This window comes from Astyanax mexicanus, chromosome 24 (genome assembly GCF_023375975.1).
Source record: "Astyanax mexicanus isolate ESR-SI-001 chromosome 24, AstMex3_surface, whole genome shotgun sequence".
In the NCBI taxonomy this organism is placed as follows: Eukaryota; Metazoa; Chordata; class Actinopteri; order Characiformes; family Acestrorhamphidae; genus Astyanax; species Astyanax mexicanus.
The window spans coordinates 21,281,006-21,303,303 of NC_064431.1; the positions used below are offsets into that span (position 1 = coordinate 21,281,006).

Below are 22,298 nucleotides of genomic sequence, written 5' to 3' on the forward strand. Positions count from 1 at the left end.
GTCCACACAGAGTAAAGAGGTGGGACTTCAGCTGCAGGAGGATTTGATGAAGGTCCTCAACGAGCTGTACACGGTAAGATGAGTATCCATGCACATATACTGTACACATATCATCACTCTCAAGCAAAAAAACCTTGTATCTGCTACTCTTTTTCTAATTTAATCCCATTTTCTACCCAGTTTAAAATGCCATCTACCCAAATGAAGGGTAAGGATAAGTGCACCTCCAATACATGTGAAGTCAGACCCCGCCTCTTTTTCAACTTCCACCAGTGAACTGCAGCATCACTGGGCAGCATCACAATTCACTTAAAGGAAAGCACCAGATCTCCAGCTCTGATACATCAGCCAACAGATGCCTGTGCTGACCAGCATCATCACAATGGCATTGGGGGGTGATAGCGCCATCTACTCTAACCACCCAGAGAACGCATAGCCAATTGTCTCTCTAACTCCTGCTGCTGGCGGTGAAGCAGCGTGACCATCCTAAGACCATGATTGGTTACAGTTGGAGAAGAGGCAGAGTCTGACTTCACATGTATCAGAAGAGGCATCCGCATATCTTTACCCGCCTAGTGTTGGAAGCAATAGAATTGATAAGAAAAAGGACAAAATTAGAAAAAAAATATTTTTAAAAGAAATGATGCTCAAAAAATAGAAGTGAAGGTCTGTCAATCTGCAAAATTTCAAGAACTTCAAAAGTATAATCAAGTGCGGTTCTGAAGACCATCAAAAACATACTGATTAAACTGGCCCTCATCAGGTCCACCCCAGGGAAGGAAGACCAAGAGTAACCTCTGTTGTTCATCAGAATTACCAGCCTCAAAAGCCACAAGTTAACAGCTCACCAGATAAGAGCCACCTAAATGTTTCACACAGTGTTTTTTAAAACACACACACACACACACACACACACACACACTCACACAGGTGAAAGGAAACAGTATTCATCCTCTAGTCCAGCATCACAATGCACTTAAAGGAAAGCACCAGATCTCCAGCTCTGATACATCAGCCAACAGATGACTGTGCTGACCAGCATCATCACAATGGCATTGAGGGGAGGTGATGGCGCCATCTACTCTACCCACCCAGAGAAAGCATAGCTAGTTGTCACTATGACCATCCTAAGACCATGATTGGTTGCAGTTGGAGAAGAGGCGGAGCCTGACTTCACGTGTGTCAGAAAAGGCATCCGCATATCTTTACCCGCCCAGTGTTGGGAGCAATAGAATTGAATTGAAAAGGACAAATTAGAAAAAAAATATTTTTAAAAGAAATGATGCTCAAAAAAATAGAAATGAAGGTCAGTCAATTTAACAATTTCAAGAACTATAAAAGTGTGGTTCCAAAAACCATCAAAAAATTACTGATGAAACTGGCCCTCATCAGGAATGCCCCAGGAAAGAAAGACCAAGAGTAACCTCTGTTGTTCATCAGAATTACCAGCCTCAAAAGCCACAAGTTAACAGCTCCCCAGATAAGAGCCACCTAAATGTTTCACACAGTGTTTTTTTAAAACACACACACACACACTCACACAGGTGAAAGGAAACAGTATTCATCCTCTAGTCCAAGAAAAGCTGCTCAGATCATCTTACTGCACATCTGCTGAACTCTACAACATTGTTTTTTCATGCATTTTTCGGTAACAAAAACAGTACAGGTAAAGAACGTTCCATTCAAACTCTCTCTCTCTCTGCCCCTTTTTCTCTCCCTCTCTCTCTCCCTCTCTCTCTGAGGACTAAGACTGCAGTATATATCTCTCTCTCTCTATCTCTCTTCTTTCTCTCTCTGAGGACTGAGAGTGGAGCTTTTGCTGCAGGAGAGAAAGAGCTATTTAAGAGAGGGATGGAGAAAAAGTCAGTGTGTAAAGGGACTTATTTTGGTCCAGTGTGGTTAGGGGCTAATCAGTGGGAATGACCAGTGGGACCAGTGCTCATTATTCCCTGTTTGTTCTCCCCTCGAGAGCATTTTGTGGGCTGATGTTCTCAGTGCGTAATCTTGACTGTGAGACAAAGTAAAACAGAGAGAAAGAGAGAGAAAAAAAGCTAGAAAGAGAGAGAGAAATACATTGTGAGAGAGGGTGAAAGGGTGTGACTTTGTCTATCAGCTACTGATAGATGGTCTGAGGCTCTATGCATCCATCTCCATCTACTGCTTTTATAGATGCCTGTAAGAAACGGTGCGTAAATCATACTGTAATCTGGGTTTACCGATTGGGATGGGTCATATGTTATTGTTAGTGTGGAAAAATGACACTTTAGTGTCTGCTTCAATATAGATATATAGATAAATAGGAGCAAAAAGGGCACTATGATCAGGAGATTGTTGGTTCGAATCCCATTCGTGCAGCTTGCCATCAGCTGCGGAGCCCTGAGAGAGCACAATTGGATTTGCTCTCTAGGTTGGTAAATGGTGCTCTTTCCCTTCATTAATTCTAGGGTGATGTCGAACAGCACAAGGCATCTGTAAGCTTTTGTATCGCTTGGCTACTCAGCAATGCTGCAACAGCAGCAGTTCGGAAAGAGGCGGTGGCTGACTTCACATGTATCGGAGGAGGCATGTGCTAGTCTTCACCCTCCTGGTGTTGGGGAATCACTAGTGATAGGGGAGTCCTAATGAGTGGGTTGGGTAATTGGCCTTGTAAAATGGAGAGAAAATGGAGAAAATTATATAAATATAAAAAAATTAAATTAAATAATCAGTTGTATATACTTTAGGTCACTTCTTTTGACACTGTCATTCAATGATAAAATCATTGGATAGAAGTAAGTTGGTCATAAAGTGTTACCTCAGGGAACAGCTTGAGAAGGCCCACACTTATATAAGTTGTGTGGTGCTATCTTGTGAGTAAAGTTGAACACTGGCCAAATGCACAAAGGCATGTAAATTATGGGAGTTGGAGCGAAGCCTGATAGTGGGTGCCAAAGGGATGGAAGATTGTATTTCTGAAGTTGCATGGGCATTTAATGTTCCTCTGTGATCCACAATGTCACGTATCTACTGGAAATGCATCATAGAAGGCTTATATTAACACCCATAGTGGACAGACTGCACAGTGCAGTGGGTGCAAATGATGGTGACCAACGGTGTCTGGTTGGAATTATCTGTTTGACCGAAAAAGTAATTCAAGTGGCAAGTTCTAGAGACCCTACGCTCACAGGTTAGGACATGGCAAAAGTCACAGGACACAATAATAATAGCCCCATGTCCAATAACATTTGGCATGTCAGTGTATTGCAGTGTTAGATCTGTGTCTAATTACCCATCCATTAATTCCTCTATTATAGAGATGGTCATAACCAACACATAGACACCGGTTATTTTTGGCCTTAACTTCCAGCATTTCTGCCAGAGCAGTGCCATCATAGACTAGTCTCTGTTTTTTCCTCAGCCACTAATTTGGATGCTTTGTCCTTGAAGTGTGCCATAGTGGCAGTCTTTAGTGTCTGGCTTCTTTGAGACGATAATGAAAAGCAACAGTTATGGGTCAAGCAGAAGACTCTCTGAGATGAACTAGTGCACTAGACTTCCTCACGAAAAGTCCAGAAATCATCTGTCATATTTCTGCCATGGATGTGGCATGAGCATCCATTAATAATCAATTAATTCCTTTCTAGAAGGGTTACACTTCCTGTTAACCCTTCTAGGCTGTCCCCAACCCAGATCAGTGTTTACAAATCCCATTATTGGTAGTTAACCCCATTTAACCCTTCCCCACCACTCAGGGACCAGCGTGGGACCATACATTAGAATCTTTGTTGCCCTGCGTAGTGCCCCACATCGCTCAGCATTGTAAAATTAGCCCTAGCACATGGATATGGCACAAAGGATTCCACAGCCCCGGTGCCATGTTATTACGTGGTTTTATAGGGGAGTGTATCGGTGCCGCATTCTGACACATGGCGCAGAGTCACATGGAGCCGACACACTGCATGCTTTTAATTAGCAGCGCCGCACTCACAGCTCAATCATCCCAAATGATACCCGAGCTTTGTTTTCTCCCAGCCGTTAGAAATTCCCTCTGTAACGCGGAACATGTGTCGGCTTTGTTGGAGGCCGCGGGGGGCGGGGAGGGCTTCGGGGAGGGGTGCTCTAGATTCAGGGTTCAAATTTGGCTCTCTCTGAACTGGATCCCCCACAAAGAGGCACACAAACACATCTCTGGATGCATGTGTACTCTCACACACTCCTTCACACTCCTTCACACTCATAAGAATTAGGGCATTGTTCAAATGACTTTTCTATGGAGTTATTTATACCATAGAATAACCACTTTTTGTTCTATAAAGAAGCATGTTTTTAATTCAATAAATAAATAAATGTTTTATAGACCTGGATAGATGGATGGGAGGACAGATGGATTGATACACTTTCTAGTCCAGTCCATTTGCATGATGGATGGATGGATGTAATGATGGATCGATGGATGGATGGATAGATACATTGAAAGGTGGATGAGGGATGGATGGATAATTGCATGAAAAGATGGATTGATACATGGATGAATTGTTGGAAGGTAGAAGAATGAATTAATAAATCAGTGCATAGATAGATGGATGGATTGATGCATAGACAGATGTATGGATGGGTGAGTGAATTGAAATGTGGACAGATGCATGGATGAATGCATGGATGAGTGGATTCATAGTTGGGTGGATGTATTAATGGAATGTTAGATGGACACCTAAGTGGATGAGGGAATGCATGGAGGGTTAATTGCATAGAAGGATTGGTTGATGCATGGGTGGATGGACGGATGGAATGCAGGTTGGATGGATACATAGATAGGTTGATGAGGAAATGCACTAATAGTTCCTTAGAAGGATAAATTGATACATGGGTGAATTGTTGAATAGATAGGTGGATGAATGGATGAATGAATGTATAGAAAGATGGAAGGGTAGATAACTGAATGCATGGATGGTTAATTGCATAGAAGGATAGATGGATGTGGATAGATGAATGAACTGTGGATGGATATACAGACAGACAGGCAGACAGTGGGTGGGTATATGGCATATAAACATTATGGACAAAAGTAATGAGATACCTGCTGATCCATTGTTTCTTTTGAAATTACGAGTTTAAAAAGGGTTCATCCTGCGTTTGTTGAAGTAACTGTCTACTAGTCTACTAAATTAAGTTTGTAGATTGTGGAGCATTGCTGTGAGGATTTGATTGTATCCAGCAGCAAGACTGATGAGGTCAGGATGTTGGCTGATCCCTATCCCACCAACTAACTCCCAACTTCCTAAGTTCCTAACGAGAACACTTTCTTCCTTTCTTGTCGTGGAAACCATTGCAGACCAGTTATAGTCCCCATAAAAGGAAGCAAATCCTCTAATCAAACAGTGGTGTGTGATGGAAATAGCCCTGGCATTGTTTTTAAGCAACATCTGCACTTCATAAGCAGAGCAGGAGAAAGGAACAGCAGTGGAAAAGCCCAGGATTGAGCGATAATTCCAGCTTTTCTGCTTCCGAGAATCATCCCTTGGGCATGAAGGTCGCTGCTGTGCTGACTTGATTTTTTCCCTCCGCAATCTTCGGCACTCCTCCTCGTAAAAAAGAAATCAGCAGCGGTTTGGCCGAGGGAATAAAGAAGGACCGAGAGTTCCCACCCTAAACAGGACGGTCTGCCAGATTTCCCTTCAGAATGTTTACTACTAACTGATGACACAGCAAAGCCGAGGTTTATTTATCGTACCCGTAACAGAAGCCGACCCTCTTACGTAAACTCTTAAGTGAGCGCTGGACGCTCAGGGTCATTAAGGATGATGGAGTGGAGCTGGTGATTGGGTCATTCCTTTGGCACGCCGCATGAGGGTGTCCTCAAGAGTGGCGTCACTCGAGAAGATTCCTTTACAGGGAGTTGGAGACAGCCGAGGCGTTCCATTCGTGTTTTGAATGAGTCCTCCACCCCACCCCCACCACTCACAGCACTACCGAACCCCAGCCCCTCCCTGTAAACGGCGTCTTCCAGTGCTTAGCAGCCGTTGTAAATTCCTTCCTTTGCTGAGGACTGGTGTGGTCTACTACCGTGGCCACACTGTTTGTTGCTGGTACTGCACTTATAAATAATAAAATAAAAAGATTCTTTGAAGGGTTCTTCCAGTGATGCCGTCGAAGATCCACTTTTGATTTTATAAGGAACAATTCTGTAAAAGAGGGTCTTTAAGAATCTGAAGACCTTTAGGCATCAAATAATTTAAAGGTTCTTCACACTCTTAACACATATCTATAAGAAACATGGTTGTAGATATGAAGAAGAAGAAGAAAAAGAAGAATAAGAAACCCAATGACGTTGTAGATTTGACTTTTCACACCTACTACAGTTGCACCTAGAGGGTCCCCCAATCAAGTTTTTTGGCCCCCAGTTTGATATAAGTACATAAGTGCTGACTGTTGACCAACACAGATTTAGTTCCAGTCCAGTTCAATCCAATCTAAACCAAAGGAGGCATATTAAAGAGATCTTTCCAGTTCTATTCCTGCCAGTTTCAGTCCCTATCAAAATGAGCTATTTAAGGGCTCTGTCACTTTTATGCAAATAAGCTGTTGCTGGCCACACTACATGTTTACACTGAGCATTTACCACAGGTTAGTGTTAGCTTGTGCTAAACGGCAAAACACGAACAAGCTAGTTCATGCCTAACTGTGATCAAAACCCAAAAATCATTACTTAAAAGTGTTTACATCTCCCTCATCTGCTGACTTTCCACAGAACGTAGGTATAGATCCCTCCGTCAGACGATATCTCTCAGAATCTGTCTGAGAGTAAACTTAATCTGGTAACTACATGTTAATGTTCTGACCTTCATTACTGAAGACTAGAGTACCATATAAGCAAACTATAAATACAGCGATGTTCTAATTCATATTATGTCAAGAACTACTCAACTAAGTGAAGAATAAAAAAACTTAAGTGCAGTCACAAAGACCACCAAAAACGTTATGATTAAACTAGCTCTCCTAAACTAGGATTGTCCAAGGAAAGGAAGACCAAGAGTTATATCTGTTGTACAGGATACCAGCCTCAGAAGTTAACAGCTGTCCATATAAGAGCCATCTTAATGCTTCACAATATTCAGAGTATTTTGGTTTGTTTAACACTTTTTTTTTTAGTTACTACATAATTCTTATGTGTTCCTTCATAGTCTGGATGATGACTTCAGTATTTATTTAAAATGTAGGAAAAAAGGAGAAAGTGTTTAAACTTTGGACTGGTGCTTTTGAATCATATTGAATCATATCATTTATAAGTATTGTATCGGCAAGTTCTTAGCAATACACAGCCCTAGTTAAGAAAGTAGTCCTCTCAGTCAGATAGAGAAGATTATATTCCCCTGTAATGCAGACTGATGGGATATTAAGACAGTCTGTTTCTCTTCTTCAGCTTATGATGATTAGCTGGTTCTGCTCAGTGGAGCAGCAATCCTTCCAGAGTGCTTTGCTGGAGTCTCGGATACAGAAGTCGCTTCTTACTTTCGACCGAAGGCAGCGCACTGGGCTAGAAAAACAAGACACGCTATTGGCCGTGCCGGCATGACTGCAAATCCCAGCAATTTGAGCTAATAATTTGGGGGCAGGCTGGCTTCTCTGAGGGTCTCGGGCATTGTAGGTAATTTGTGCTGTCGAGCCTGAAATGCTACTGGCTCTGCCACGCTTCCCGTTTCCTCCTGCCTGGTTTCTGAGCTGCCCGCACTTTCTCGGCCGCCAGCTGCTCTGGGTATGACCACCTGAACAGATTTGGGGGTAATTAGGCTACAAAAAGGCAGCAAATGCACGGAGTGGAAACAGATGCTACAACAAAAGAGGCGAAGGCCGGAAACAAATCTTATTAAATGTGATTTATTTTACTAATCTCATGAGCAGCATACATGCTGCACCTCACACACATTGTACACATTCCTGTGTGTCATGCAGTCCTCACGCCTCCATCAATCCTCATACACACACACACGCACACACACACACACACACATGTTTATACACTCAGACATTCAGTACTAATTCCTCCCCTCAGATCACATTTACACTGTGGATTAGGATGGATGGACAATATATCAATATTGCAATAGATTGCGGCAATAGATAGATTGCATCATATTGATATGTGCTGTCAAATATCGATTTGAGTATTGAGTACCAGTCAAAAGTTTAGACACACTGACTTATTCAGTGTTTTTCATTTTTTATATATATATTTTACATTGTAAATTAATGTTGAGGTAATCCAGACTATGAATGAACGCCTAAGGAATCATGTAGTAAAAGTAAAAAGTGTTAAACAAACGAAAATAATGACATTTAGATCCTCTTATCTGGGGAGCAACTTGCGCTTTCTGATCCTAGTAACTCTGATTAACTTATCCTGTGCAACAGAGGTAACTCCTGCTCTTCCTTTCCTGGGGCGATCCTGATGAGTGCCAGTTTCATCATAATGTTTTTGATGGTCTTTTTTCGACTGCACATCAGGATACTTTAAAATGTTTCAGTTTGACTGACCTTCATTTCTTAAAGTAAATGTTTTTTTTTACTTAGTTGAGAAGTTTTTGCCATGATATAGATAAAACACAAACAATGCTCTCAAAAACATTACGAGAGCAAGAAATTCTGTTCTTCAAGACCTGGTTGTCTCCACTGCCTACTGTTGGAGCAACTCTTCATTATGGTTTGGATGCTAATCAGGTCTTCTTTTCTGGGTTGGCTGTGGGCCAACTCTTATTCCAATTCCAGTTTACTTATATTCCAGTTCTGATCTCTTCCTCTTGGTTCCTCCTGCAGGTGATGAAGACGTATCACATGTACAACACGGACAGCATCAATGCTGAGAGCAAGCTGAAGGAGGCAGAGAAGCAGGAGGAGAAGCAGATGGGACGCAGTGCCCGACAGGAGGACCGGCAGACCCCTCGCTCGCCAGACTCTCTCACCAGCATTCGGCTCGACGACAAGCCCGTCCGCCGCAGCTCCGTCAAGAAGATCGAGAAGATGAAGGAGAAGGTGAGAAGAGGGCTGTGTAATTTTTGTTTGTTGTAGCATACCATGCTATAAAATTAATTTAACCTTTTCTAAACGCAAACTATTTTTAATTTGGCACTTACAGGACAATGCTTGTCCACATGCTGCTGCCGTACATATATATATATGTGTATTATATATGTTGTCATATCCTCTCTATTAGTGTTGGCCATGCTAAAACCTTGATTTGCCAAATTACAAGAGAGAAGAAAATGCCTTCAATTTTCTAGTATATCTCAAAAACTTTGAATATAATTGAAAAGTTACTTTATTTCAGTAATTCAGTTAAAAATATGAAACTCATATTATATAGATGTATTACATACAGAGTGATCTATTTTAAGTGTTTATTTCTTTTATTGTTGATGATTATGATCACAGCCAATGAAAACTCAAATAACTGTGTCTCAGAAAATTAGAGTATTATATCGGACAACTTTTGGCAGTGTGGGCAGTAGTGCCAAGTCCTGCTAGAAAATGAAATCTGCATCTCCATAAAAGTTGTCAGCAGAGGGAAGCATGAAGTGCTGTAATATTTTCTGGGAAAACACTGCACTGACTTGATAATAAAACACAGTGGATCAACACTACCCAGATAGCAAAAAGGATCTGGCCGGAACCGGCACAATTCAAAACGGATCTGTCCCAGTGTCCTTTTGCACAGTGGGTAGCAGATGACATGACTCTCCAAACCATCACTGATCATCAGTAAATTTTAATTAATTTAGAAAATCAAGGGATCAGAGTCTGGAGGAAGAGTGCAGAGACACACAGTTCAAGCTGCTTGAGGTCTAGTGTGAAGTTTCCACAATCAGTGATGTCATCTGCTGGTGTTGGTCCACTGTGTTTTATATCAAGTCCAAAGTCAAAACAGTGTTTCCCACAAAATCTTACAGCAGTTCATGCTTCCCTCAGCTGACAACTTTTATGGAGATGTGGATTTCATTTTCCAGCAGGACTTGGCACACTGCCCACGCTGCCAAAAGTACCAATTGGTCTTATATAATATTCTAATTTTCTGAGACACTGTTTTTTGGCTTTTCATTGGCTGTAAGCCTAATCATCAACATTTAAAGAAATAAACACTTAGAATAGCTCATTTTGGGTGTAATTCATCTATATAATATAATTTTTACTCTACTAGTATGAGGTTAATGTAAAGAGTTTTTATTTGAAGCCATTGTGGAGCACTTCTACTCTCAGGAGAAGGCTGGATGAAGAGAAGAGAAGCCAAGGTGTGAAGGGAAGAGTGTTTTGTTGGTTTGGTGGTCAGTTGAGGTGAGGAAAGTGGGGAATGTGGAGGAAAGGTCAATGTGGGTGGCAGAATGCTAAACAGATGGAGAAGGTGTTTGAATTGAAAGAGGAGAATGATTGAGAGGGAGTGAGAGAGGTAGAGCAAGAGAGAAGGAGAGAGATGGATGAGGCATATAGTACATACCATCATCGCCAGATGGTGCCGAGTGGCCTCTATAACAGGTCCTGGGTCTGAGTCTGCATTCTTAAAGGTAAGAGGTAAGAGCTTCATTGCTGCTCTAGACCTACAGTATCATGCAGACCATATGATCATCTGGTGTTCTCTGGATGAATGATGCGGGTTAATGAAAGTCTCTGAAGGGAAGCTGTTTCAGCGTCATTTTAACTGTGGAATGGGCTTCCAAATAAGGTTGGAATGGTAACTGGTTTCATGGTTTACCAAGGAATTAAAATTCATGGTAATCAGACTGTAATTATTTGCTTTTCACCTGTTTCACCTATTGTTGGGGAAAAAGACAAGCAAACAGAGACACTCTCAACAACTATCATCAAATAATCCAGCTCAGAGAAACAGTTATCATTACTGCTGAGATTGGCTGCTGTTTCTGTTAGCAATCGTGACTTTAACACGGCTGAGCCTGGCTGCTAGCATTGCGGCTATTCTCACACTATTCTAGGCTTCATAACACAGCTTCAGAATAACTCTACTGTATGTAAGGCCCTCGGGCTGTCCACAAGTATCAGTAAGTAATCCAGCTCAGAAAAACAGCTAAAATCCAGTTTACACCCATAGCAGCCATCCAGTGTATATGTACTAGTCTATGATCCATCATTTTTGTAACTCAGTTTATTAGTAATACATTTATTAATGCTTTAAGGTAGTTAAAAATATCACCCACATCATGGCACTGTGTCATTTTCTGAAACTGTAATCATACCGTAAAAGTTTCAAGCCATTTAACAAGACACTAGATCAAGGTTCTCCATTTTTTGACAGACAGATTTGACATGTTAAAGTAGTGGAGGAAAGTGATTATAGGTTCTAGATTATCTGTTTCTGCCTCTTTAAATCCCCACAGAGAAGCCGGAGGACACTGGAGATGCTGGTTTGTGTCGTAATTCCAGACTGCAGGGTTAGGAAATTGTGGTGCAGCTTGAACGTTTCTCTGTCGTCTTTCAGCCAGATCCTGTCAAAGCTAAACCGTGGAGACACCAGATCCACACTGCTGGTTATAGGCGAGAGTGATTTACTGGCTTTAATTTAATGTTCTCTCTCGCTCTCTCTTTTTTCTTACCGTTCATCTCCTCCTCAGCGCCAAGCCAAATACACTGAGAACAGGCTGAAAGCCATCAAGGCCAGGAACGAGTACCTGCTGGCTCTGGAGGCCACCAACTGCTGCGTGTTCAAGTACTACATCCACGACCTCTCCGACCTCATAGACGTAAGTCCACCTGCACATCGTCAGACTCCTCAGTTTCCCCAAGTTCCCATGCTTTTAGATCGTAATATAGCTATTTTATGCTTTAGTCTAAACTAGGCTAAAATGGTATTCCAAGGTCAAAAACAATAAAAAATAATAATTTTACTGCACCGTATTTTTCGCACTATAAGGCGCACCCTTAATAAAGTTCTACACTAGTAAGGATGCACTGGATGTTAATCTACACAGATTTCTCTCCTGAAAACCATTTATTTAGTTTAGTAAAGCACTTCCGTTTATTCACAGTAAGCTTAGATTTCCAATATTTTGACTAAGGGTGAGTTTTTATTAAAGTTTCTCCAGCACTAAGGCTGGATGCAGCAGCATTAGCATTAACATTAGCTGCTAATCACACGGCTAGCGGGACGTAAATGCCGCTCGATAGCGATAGACTGAGGAGTCCTGAATGTTCAGGTAACCCAGGGCGCTATCAGCTAGTGGTTCGCCTCAGCTTGTTTTTGCACTACCCAGACTATATACAGTCCCATATACTCGCCCTTATAACACTGTTCTTTAGTGGATTGGCTTTATTGCTCTTTACTACCTGACTGGTAGAATTTGTACATAAAGCACACCGGATTATAAGGCTCACTGATGATTTTTGGGAACATTAAAAGATTTTAATTACGCCTTATAGTTAAAAAATACGCTTTTTCTAAGAAGTTGTAGAGGTTCCTAATGGTGAAGAGCCAAGGTTTCACGGTATACCAAGGAATGAAAATTCATGGTTATCTGGCAATGGACTGTAGGTATTTGCTTTTCACCTGTATTGTTAGGGACAAGCAAACAGAGACACTATCAACAACTACCATTAAGTAATCCAGCTCAGAGAAACAGTTATCATTACTGCTGAGATTGGCTGCTGTTTCTGTTAGCATCGTGACTTTACACCTACTGAGCCTAGCTGCTAGCATTGCGGCTATTCTCACACTATTCTAGGCTTCATAACACAGATTAAGAATGAACTCATCTTACTGTATTTAATGCCCTTGTCCTGTTAACAAGTATTAGTAACTAATCCACCTCAGAAAAACAGCTAAAATCCACTTGTTTTCAGGAAGTAAATGCCAGTTTATACCCATAGCAGCCATCCAGTGCATGGTCTAGTCTGTAATCCATCATTTTTATATCTTAGTTTATTATTAGTTATCATTAGTTATTATTAGTTCAAATAATACGCTATTTTTAATGGAGTTGTAGAGGTTCCTAAAGGTGAACAATCTGTTTCTTCCAGGCAAGCTCTTGAGGCAGCAGCAGTATGTGGACGAGCATGGTCCTGTTGGAACAGTGCACCGGAGTGTGCTGACCGAGATATATGACCAGAATATTTAAGCTACATGAATGTGACCATTAGGAACATTAGGTTCACTATTAGGAACCTCTACAACCTAACCTTTATCTAAATCTTAGATGACTATAAATAGTTGCCCCACATAGCTACTCCAACCCTCTAATCCTTGCCCTGCAGGTAGACCTGCGGCAGCCCCCTGGCTGAGCTCCACCAGGGGGCCCACAAATCCTTTCTTGTCGGCACCCGGCTGGTTCAAACAAGGCTTCCACTGAGCAGTAGAATTTGACGATGCAGTGGGTGCAGAAAGCTCTAGATCAGAGACTGTGGCTACAACCAGAGCTCAAAGAACATAGAAATGAAAATACGGTGAACGTGGACTTTTAAGGCATCGAGCCATGGTTAGATACAAATGAACCATGCAAAGGTTAACAGAGAGCCATGTCTGCGGGTTGGAGTCTGCTGGATCAGGAAATGGAGCAATGCAGGCCCAGTTCCCTTTCCCTTTGTAGAGATTGTGTACACATTTTTGAGTATTTTAATTGGACATTCTCCACTCAGTGAAATAACGCATTGGTTCCAGTCGAGAGACCACCTGCAGTATAGACGCAGGCTCGCCAAATATGTCACACGGGAGAATAGCATGTCAGTAACTATTCCACTAGATTCCAAGCTCATGCCCAGATGTAATCCTCTCTATTTCAAGCAATTTGAAGCTTTAAATTCCTCAAACGACCATTTTTTTCTTTCTTTTCTTCCTTTCATTCCATTCCTTCCAGTGCTGTGACCTTGGTTACCACGCCAGCTTGAACCGAGCGCTGCGTACCTACCTCTCAGCCGAGTTTAACGTGGAGACGTCGAAGCACGGCGGACTGGAGACCATCGAGAACGCGGCCGAGAACCTGGAGGCCAACACTGACAAACAGAGGCTGATGGAGACATACAACAACATCTTCTGCCCACCCATGCGCTTTGACTTCCAGTCTCATATGGGGGATCAGGTCAGTGGGTGGTGGAGTAGTTTTATATGAAATGGCTGGAATAGTTTTTGTAGAGTTTATTGGAGCTGCTATAAACGAATAGTTTCTGAAGTTGGTTAAAGTATGTGCTGCTGTGAAACTATTTACTACTTTAGTTTAGTTCAGAGACTGTAAAAAAAGATGAATGCCGTGTCTCCGTTCCCATTCATTCAATGAAAATGAAGCCAAAATCTTCCGCCATGTTGGCGATCCTGAAACCCGAGTCTGCGCAGTAGAGAAAGACTGTGGAGAGACAGCCTACTCATTTAAATAAACCCGCCCCTGAGGGCTGTCTACACAGCTTTCTGAAACCGAACAGCAGGGGGCGCCTGACCTGTGGTGGCTTCACTTTTGAGAGACGATGCTCTGTCCAGCTATATACAGTCTATGGTTTAGTTAATTAAAAAATTGCATACTTTTGCATTGCGTAAAATCTTTTAGATGATTTTTGTGGCAATGCCTGCGGATAAACCTCTTACAATCTTACAGAACTAGAAAAAAACAAAGAAGAATAAGCAAAATGTTTGATAATCTTCCTAACAAGAATAACAAAAAAATATATATTTTACTTTATTCAGATGGCATGGCTCTCCAGATTTCCCAATGAATTTTGCATTTCCAAATAAAATGTAAAATTTACTGATTATCAGTGATGGTTTGGAGAGACATGTCATCTGCTGGTGTTGATCCACTGTGTTCTATCAAGTCTAAAGTCTTACAGCACTTCATGCTTCCCTCTGCTGACAACTTTAATGGAGATGCGGATTTCATTTTCCAGCAGAATTTGACACACTGCCCACATTGCTAAAAGTACCAATTGGTCTTATATAGTATTCAAATTTTCTGAGACACAGATTTCTGGGTTTTCATTGGCTGTAAGCCATAATCATCAACAACTAAAGAAATAAACACCTAGAATAGATCACTCTGTGTGCAATACATCTATATAAGATATGAGTTCCACATTTTGAACTGAATTATTAAAATAAAGTAGCTTTTTAATGATTTTCAAAAAATTTTGAGATGCACCAGTATAAACACAGACAGACTTGGCCTGTTCTGAAACACAGAGGAATGCAGCGTTCCTCCATCAGACACAGTCACAGTTTGGGGGACCCTTGGGTCCGACAGATCTTGGGTCTGCCAGAACTCGGGTCTGTAACGGATCTCGCAGGGCCTCAGAGGTTTATTATTGTAGCGAGTTGTCGTTACACCGTCTCCTGACAGCGCAGCTCGACAGTAGTGACAGAGCCGGGCAGATGGCCGACCAGAGCGAGGGTCTATGGAGAGAGTCCTCGTGGGTTCCTCATTGGTGATGAAAATAATTAAAAATGCTGCGTGCTGTCCTGGGGCCTGGCGTAGCTCTCCGTGCCCGGACGTGTGTGTTAGTGTGAAGGGCAGCGCAGCTGGTTAGCTCTGTGCCAGCTTGCAGCGGGCGCTCGCTCAGTCCCTGAGGAGAGGGGAGGCCGCTGTGGCCAGATGTTCCCCATCTGTAAGAGTGTGAGGGAATAGGGTTTGAGGGGCATTTAGACGCTGGCGAGTGTCACGCACTCTCCCTGCAGGCGGAGCTGAGTTAGTCACTGACTCTGTTCAGTCGGGTCACAAAAGGACAGGGGAGTCCCCTGTGTATATGAAGAAAATGGTGGTGGCAGTTTACAGTGTTAAAGAATATACTGTAAATTTAATGTAAACAGGCTTATTTTGTGTTCAAACTAATTGGGGGTTTACAGTTAAGCTCTACCTAGTAAACTGAAAGCGTAACATTTTTTCAGAGTTCTTATAGAGTACTTTCTCTATGTCTCTCTCTCTCTCTATTTTAGATGGGCTACATGTGTGCTCAGGTGCCGCTGCAGAGCGAGCTTCTCCAGAGGTGCCAGCAGCTCCAGTCTCGTCTGTCCACACTCACCATAGAGAACGAGGAGGTGAGTACACAAGGGCACAGACATTTTTCTGTACTGTACACACTCTTTTAGTCTCATACAGTAAATACACGTGTAGTACCACACACCACCTCTCACCAACCACCGACTCTAAACCTTCCTCTTATACAGACATGCAGACACAGTGATCTGGCCTAATCATCTGTATGGGTTTCACTGCTTTATTTGGATATTTATTGTGTGGCACCCCAAGGCATCATGGGGGCATTCCCATTCAATGGCATCATCATCATTTGACTGTGGGGGCTATAGTTTGAGGTTTGCTTAGACCTGTTAAGATATAAAAATGACTTTTTTCTTAGTTGCAGATGGCAGTTTGTAAGTGCTGGCTGCTTCTTACAAGCTGACTGGTAAAATTCATGCATAAGGCACACTGTTAATTTTTGTTGATTTTAAATCTGCCATATAGTGTGAAAAATATGGTAATCCAAAATTGTTCAGTTCACAGTCCTGTTTCTTATTCACTTTCAGTTTAATTTAATTTCTTTTTCTGTTACATAACAGCTTTTCCCCTATCTCTCTCTATCTCTTTTAGGTGAAGAAGACCATGGAGGCCACTCTGCAGACCATCCAGGACATGGTGACCATTGAGGACTTTGATGTAACAGACTGCTTCCACCACAGCAACTCCATGGAGTCGGTCAAGTCCACCATGTCCGAGTCGTTCATGAGCAAACCCAGCCTGGCCAAGAGACGTGCCAACCAGCAGGAGACCGAGCAGTTCTACTTCACTGTGAGTTTTGTTGTGATTAATTCCAGAGTCTTTTGCTAACTAGTTTTAGGTTTTTCTTTTCTTTTTTTATTTATTTATTTATTTAATCAAATACAATTACTATCTAAGGTAAATTTGATCTTCTTAGGTAAAAGGAACACAGCATTAATATCTATAGATTTGTTGTTATGGTCTAGACAGATGATAACCCGGGGAGGGTTTTGTTGAAAGGTAATTGCAGTCAGAGCTGATATAAACAGTGTAAACCGTGTGTTTAATGTTCATCATTATCTTTCATTTTCAGGAATAGATTAATGTATTGTACAGCAGCTGAGGGCAGACAGGTCCTGCTTCATGTCCCGGGCTGTGGAGCCAGTGGCAGTATAGGGAATCAATACCAGCATAAAAGAGCATTGATTAGCCAGGCAGGGGTTTTGTTTTTTATTTTTTTCCTTTGATGTAGAACAGAGCTTTCCTTTCTTTCACATCTGCTTTTATTTTATTCTCTTTTCCATTGCTGTATTTCTTTTTCTCTTTCTGATCCTCTTCAAGTCTTGGTCTTGCTTTCCTTACTTGTACTTAAAGTATCAGTGAAAAGTAAAGAAAACTTTAAGAAAAGACTATGAAGGAATACATAAGGAATCATGTAGTAAACTTATAAGCGTTAAACAAACCAAAATACTGTGTGAAGTATTTAGGTGTCTCTTATCTGAGATGCTGTTAACTTGCGGTTTCTAAGACTGGTATATCTGATAATTAAATTATCCTTTGCAACGGAGGAAACTCTTGCTCCTCCATTCCTGTGGTGGTCCTAATGAGTGCCAGTTTCATCTTGATGTTTTTGATGGAATGATCAGGTGTTCCAATAAGAGGGTGCATATAGTGTATAATACAGTATTAACTTGAGTAGTATATTATAATAGTAGTAATTAGTATTATGATCCTATCAATTTCAAAAAACATTTGTAGAAATTACAGATTTGTTACTGTAAAGGGGTAAATAATGATTAATCATAAAAATATTTTTTATTAATTGACACCGTAAATGTTAATAAATACAATAAAATAAATGTTTGTACATTTTTGTAGATTTTGTAAATAAAAAATATACAAAAAAATGAAAAGCTTCAGTTTTAAGAAAATTAACTACAATTTATTAGTTTTTTTTTTTTTTTTTTTTTTTGTTTAATCGACAGTTGTAATTAAAACAAATGGAATCAACTTTTCTCCCCAGAGGCTGCATGTGCTGGTGGTCTCTCTAGCTGCACTGTTAAGGTGTAAAGCTGTTCAGGTGCAGTAGGTTTTGATAGGTGCCACTGCAGCATCTCAAGCATCTGTCTGACTGCCTGACATTTTTACTCCCTCATTCTTTTATTCTCCCCCCCCAAGCCCTTTCCTCTCCCTCTTTCTTTGTCCTGTCAGAGCTGCTGTCCATCCTTTAAAGGAGCTGCAGCTGTCAGGGCCCGTGATGATGCCCTTCAGCCTCCAGCATGGGCCAGATGTTTACATGTGTGATGATAATAAAGGCTACGGGGCAGATGGGAAGAAGAGAACGATTAGAGAATGATGGAAGAAGAGGCTAAAAGATAAAGATGAAGATTAATACCAGATGTGGGCAGAGATAGAGGGTGCTGAAATGTCAGAACGGCGGGTAGAAAGAAAAACGGATGACAGTGTGGCTTTTTTTTCTTTCTCTTTCAGAAATTGAAGGAGTTCCTGGAGGGCAGAAATCTCATCACCAAACTGCAAGCCAAGCAAGATCTGATCGAGAAGACCCTGGGAGAAAGTGAGTGAATTTAATGTGTGTGTGTGTGTGTGTGTGTGTGTGTGTAAGCGAGTGTGTGAGTGAGTAGGTGTGTGAGTGAGTGTGGTACTCTATACTTTATACACTCATATACACTATATATTATACTAATATACACTGCCTTGGCAAAACACACTTTAATATTTGGTTGGACCGCCTTTAGCTTTGATTGCTGAACACATTTACTGTGGCATTGTTTCAATAAGCTTCTGCAATCTCACAAGATTTATTTCAATCCAGTGTGGAATTAATTTTTCACCAAGATCTTGCAGCAGCATTGATGATGGCAGAATCTGACCGCTGCACAAAGCTTCTCCAGCACATCCCTAAGATTTTTAATGAGGTTAAGGTCTGGACTCTGTGGTGAACAATCCAAACAATCCATGTGTTAAAATGATGATCTCATCCTCCCTGAATCACTCTTTCAAAATTCCAGCCCCATTAATCCTGGAATTGTCATCTTGGAATATGGCCGTGCCATCAGGGAAGAAAAAATCCATTGATGGAATAACCTGGTCCATATTCAGTATATTCAGGTAGTCAGCTGAACTCATTCTTTCATCACATACTGTTGCTGAACCTAGACCTGACCAACTACAGCAGCAACCCCACATTGCCTAGTTAAATCCAGGTACCAATTTTTTTTTTTTTTTTTTTGGGCAGGCAGTGTATTTCGTCGCTGTCCAATGAAAAACATCTCCAACAAAAAAATCTCCAAAATAGCAACTTTACAGGAGAGAAAAAACCTTGTAAACTTTCAATAGAAGGTTACTATTGGTCCATTCATCAAGAAATTTTGGCACAGTCTAAGGGACAGTTTGTCTGTTCAAATTTTGTAGTAAACAAAAAATCGACAAACATTTTCATGTTTTTCATAGGACAGCGATATATATATATATATATATATATATATATATATATATATATATATATATATATATATATATATATATATATATATATGTATATTAGTATATATACATATATATACATATATATATATGTATATATATATATATATATATATATATATACATATATATATATTAGTATATATATAGATGTTTTGGCATGGAGTTATAGAGGTTCCTAATGGAGTCCTGTGATAATCCATGCCATATAGATGCAGTTTTCTCACACAGTTCCTGCTGCAGATTGGGGTAGGGGTGGAGTGTTGATAGCTCATCCAATAGCATCCTTTGCATTTTCAATCAAGGATAGATAGATCTGCTGGTGCAGCTGACCATGGTATAGTAACTGGGTTTCCAAGTCATAGCCTTGAGCTTAATTGGAGGACCACTGGTGAATCAGAATTAGAAATGTTATTGGCATATATTATATTAGCATAGGCCTTCAGTGCAGAGTAGAGTATACAGCAGTGTAGTCACACTATGGTAATGTGTCAGTAGCGTGCATTGTGTTTGTGTGTGTGTGTGTGTGTGTTTGTGTGTGTGACGATCTCTGATGAGTGAGAGAATGGTACGGATGGCATCAGATCAGTCAGGATGAGAATGATGAACAATGAAGCTCTGTTGAAGTCCAGTGGTGGGATACGACTGGGGTAGCAGCCTACACTCTCACCCCCCAACCCCCCCTCTGCAGGACAGAGTAATAGGGGTCAAATGTCAGGTGTCATACACAGGCTGCTTAGAGGGAGATAGTAGACAAGGCAGGGGAATTGTGTGTGTGTGTGTGTGTTTTCAGACAAATGTGTGCTTTTAAAAGGTTCTCAGTTATATCTGTGTAGGACTAATATTGTTTGGACAATATTTTATATGAATTAAGCAATATCATTAATTTTTAAGACAGTTTATGCCACTGATATAATGGTATACATCAATTACATCAAAATCTTTTTTTTTTAAATAATTGAGTGAATAACCTGAAATGGTACACAATCCAGTGTAAATAGTACAGAAGTAAAGTACTAGTAAAGGACTATTGTACCCCAGTTAGTTCCGACCCTGGCTGAGAGGCATTCTATGAGTGCCGTTATCAGCCGGTAATGTACTGTAACCAAAGCTCTCCATGCATTACTCCACCACATACAGGTTACCTAGCAACGATGCAGCGCTTACAAGCCAAACAGAGCAGCAATGGAACTGTTTTAACTCTCAGAGTTTTTTATAACCAAACAGATCGTATTTTCTCGTCCTCTTTCACTCAGAATCTTTTAATAAACAGCGAGACCTGCGGCCTGGTGCCTACAACCGCAGCCCAGCAGTGCCAATATTACATATTATAGCAATGCCTCTCGTGTATTATTGCTCTTTATTACTGAACTCAACTGTTCTTCACTACCATCTTTACTTCACTAAACAAATTGCCTTAAATAATTTACTTACTGATGTTCCAGGACTTTGCACGGCAGTGTAAACATACTACCATATGTGTTTATTTTCATTACATGCATTAGGCACCTATGTATCTATTGAAAAGCCTTTATTTTTTCGAGGTATTTTGCAAGAATTGCAGCCTGAATGAAGATAAGCCAATTCTGTCCCTCATACCCCCTCCCGCCTCTTTCCATTAATATACCAATATTATCACTAATTCTATTCTATCTCATCCCTGCACACCTATACTGTACACATCTCTGTGGGGATATCAAGGCACAGACACACACACCTCACTGGCAAAGACCCCCCCACCCCCCATACTGCAGTACATCTGCAAAGCAAGCTACACACACACAAACAGAGGATGCATTAACACACACCAGTAACAATGCGATTTTAAAAGAAAAACATCCTAAACTTGACCTAAAGATGAATTTATCCTACCATTTAATGGATCCAAAGTGACCTCCACATTACGAGAGCCATTAGCTGTCTACAGTCATGCAGAAATAAACAATAAAGTTCCCTTAACTGCACAGAAACATCTGACAGTAAACGAATATCTACATTAAAAAGAAGAGACAAAAGAACGGGGTACCGTATTTTTCCCACTGTAAGGCGCACTTTCCATTAATGTTCCCTTCAAATTATCAGTGTGCCTTATGTATGATTTTTACCAGCAGTAAAGCCATTTCGCTGAAGTGCAGCGTTATACAGGAGTTTCCGTTTAGTTCTCCAGCAACAAGGCTATAGCAGTATTAGCATTAGCCGATAAACGTGCTGAGCACTAGCTCTTTTGCCGTTCAGAGGTAAGTATTATCGTCCCGTTGCCTGCTGCTAACCCCGGCTAGCACTGCTGGAGCAGCATTAACAGCATTAACATTAGCCACTAACCACGCTAAACTCTTTTGCCATTCATGGGTGAGCATATAGGACAGTAGCCTGCACGTTTACCATCTTAAAACATACGATGTGGGACAAAGCACTAGCTAATATCGCCCTGGCTTACCGGAACACTCAGGGTTCCTTTTTATTTATTATTATTGCTGCTAATGCTAATGCTGCTGCTTCCAACATTAGTGAAAATCTGGAAATTTAAGCTCTACCACAATATACAGTATGTTCCAAGTGAACACATGGAAAACAGTAGCCTGAAGAGAGTGACTACACACTGATGGTGAGCAAATTATGTTAATAGATTGTTCCAGGAGTTTCCAATGGGTTTCCAAAGGTGTTTTACTCATTAAGGTTGCACTTAGAGAGGGATTTAAGTAGCATCATCTAGGCTATGTTAACCTTATATTAATACATAGGTTACTTCGATTTTACAGGGCAGCAGGGCTAGCCATGTGCTGGTTTTCCATGTGTACTATCCATCCCTCATTATCTCTCCATGCTCTGCTGCTGGTTGTGTCAGACTGTAAGAATGAGAGTGGG

General features: G+C 41.0%; 1 protein-coding gene across 3 annotated transcripts in view; it reads left to right on the plus strand.

Moving 5' to 3' along the window:
* The window catches only part of srgap2 (SLIT-ROBO Rho GTPase activating protein 2), a 151,462-nt gene that overhangs the window by 98,652 nt on the left and 30,512 nt on the right, over positions 1-22,298 (plus strand). For all 3 annotated transcript variants that reach the window (XM_007247748.4, XM_049471447.1, XM_049471448.1), the window contains 7 exons: positions 11-73; positions 8,791-9,006; positions 11,592-11,720; positions 13,827-14,048; positions 15,887-15,988; positions 16,542-16,739; positions 18,420-18,504. In XM_007247748.4, the coding sequence (XP_007247810.3) occupies positions 11-73; positions 8,791-9,006; positions 11,592-11,720; positions 13,827-14,048; positions 15,887-15,988; positions 16,542-16,739; positions 18,420-18,504 (1,015 nt within the window). The remainder of the gene's footprint in view (positions 1-10; positions 74-8,790; positions 9,007-11,591; positions 11,721-13,826; positions 14,049-15,886; positions 15,989-16,541; positions 16,740-18,419; positions 18,505-22,298) is intronic.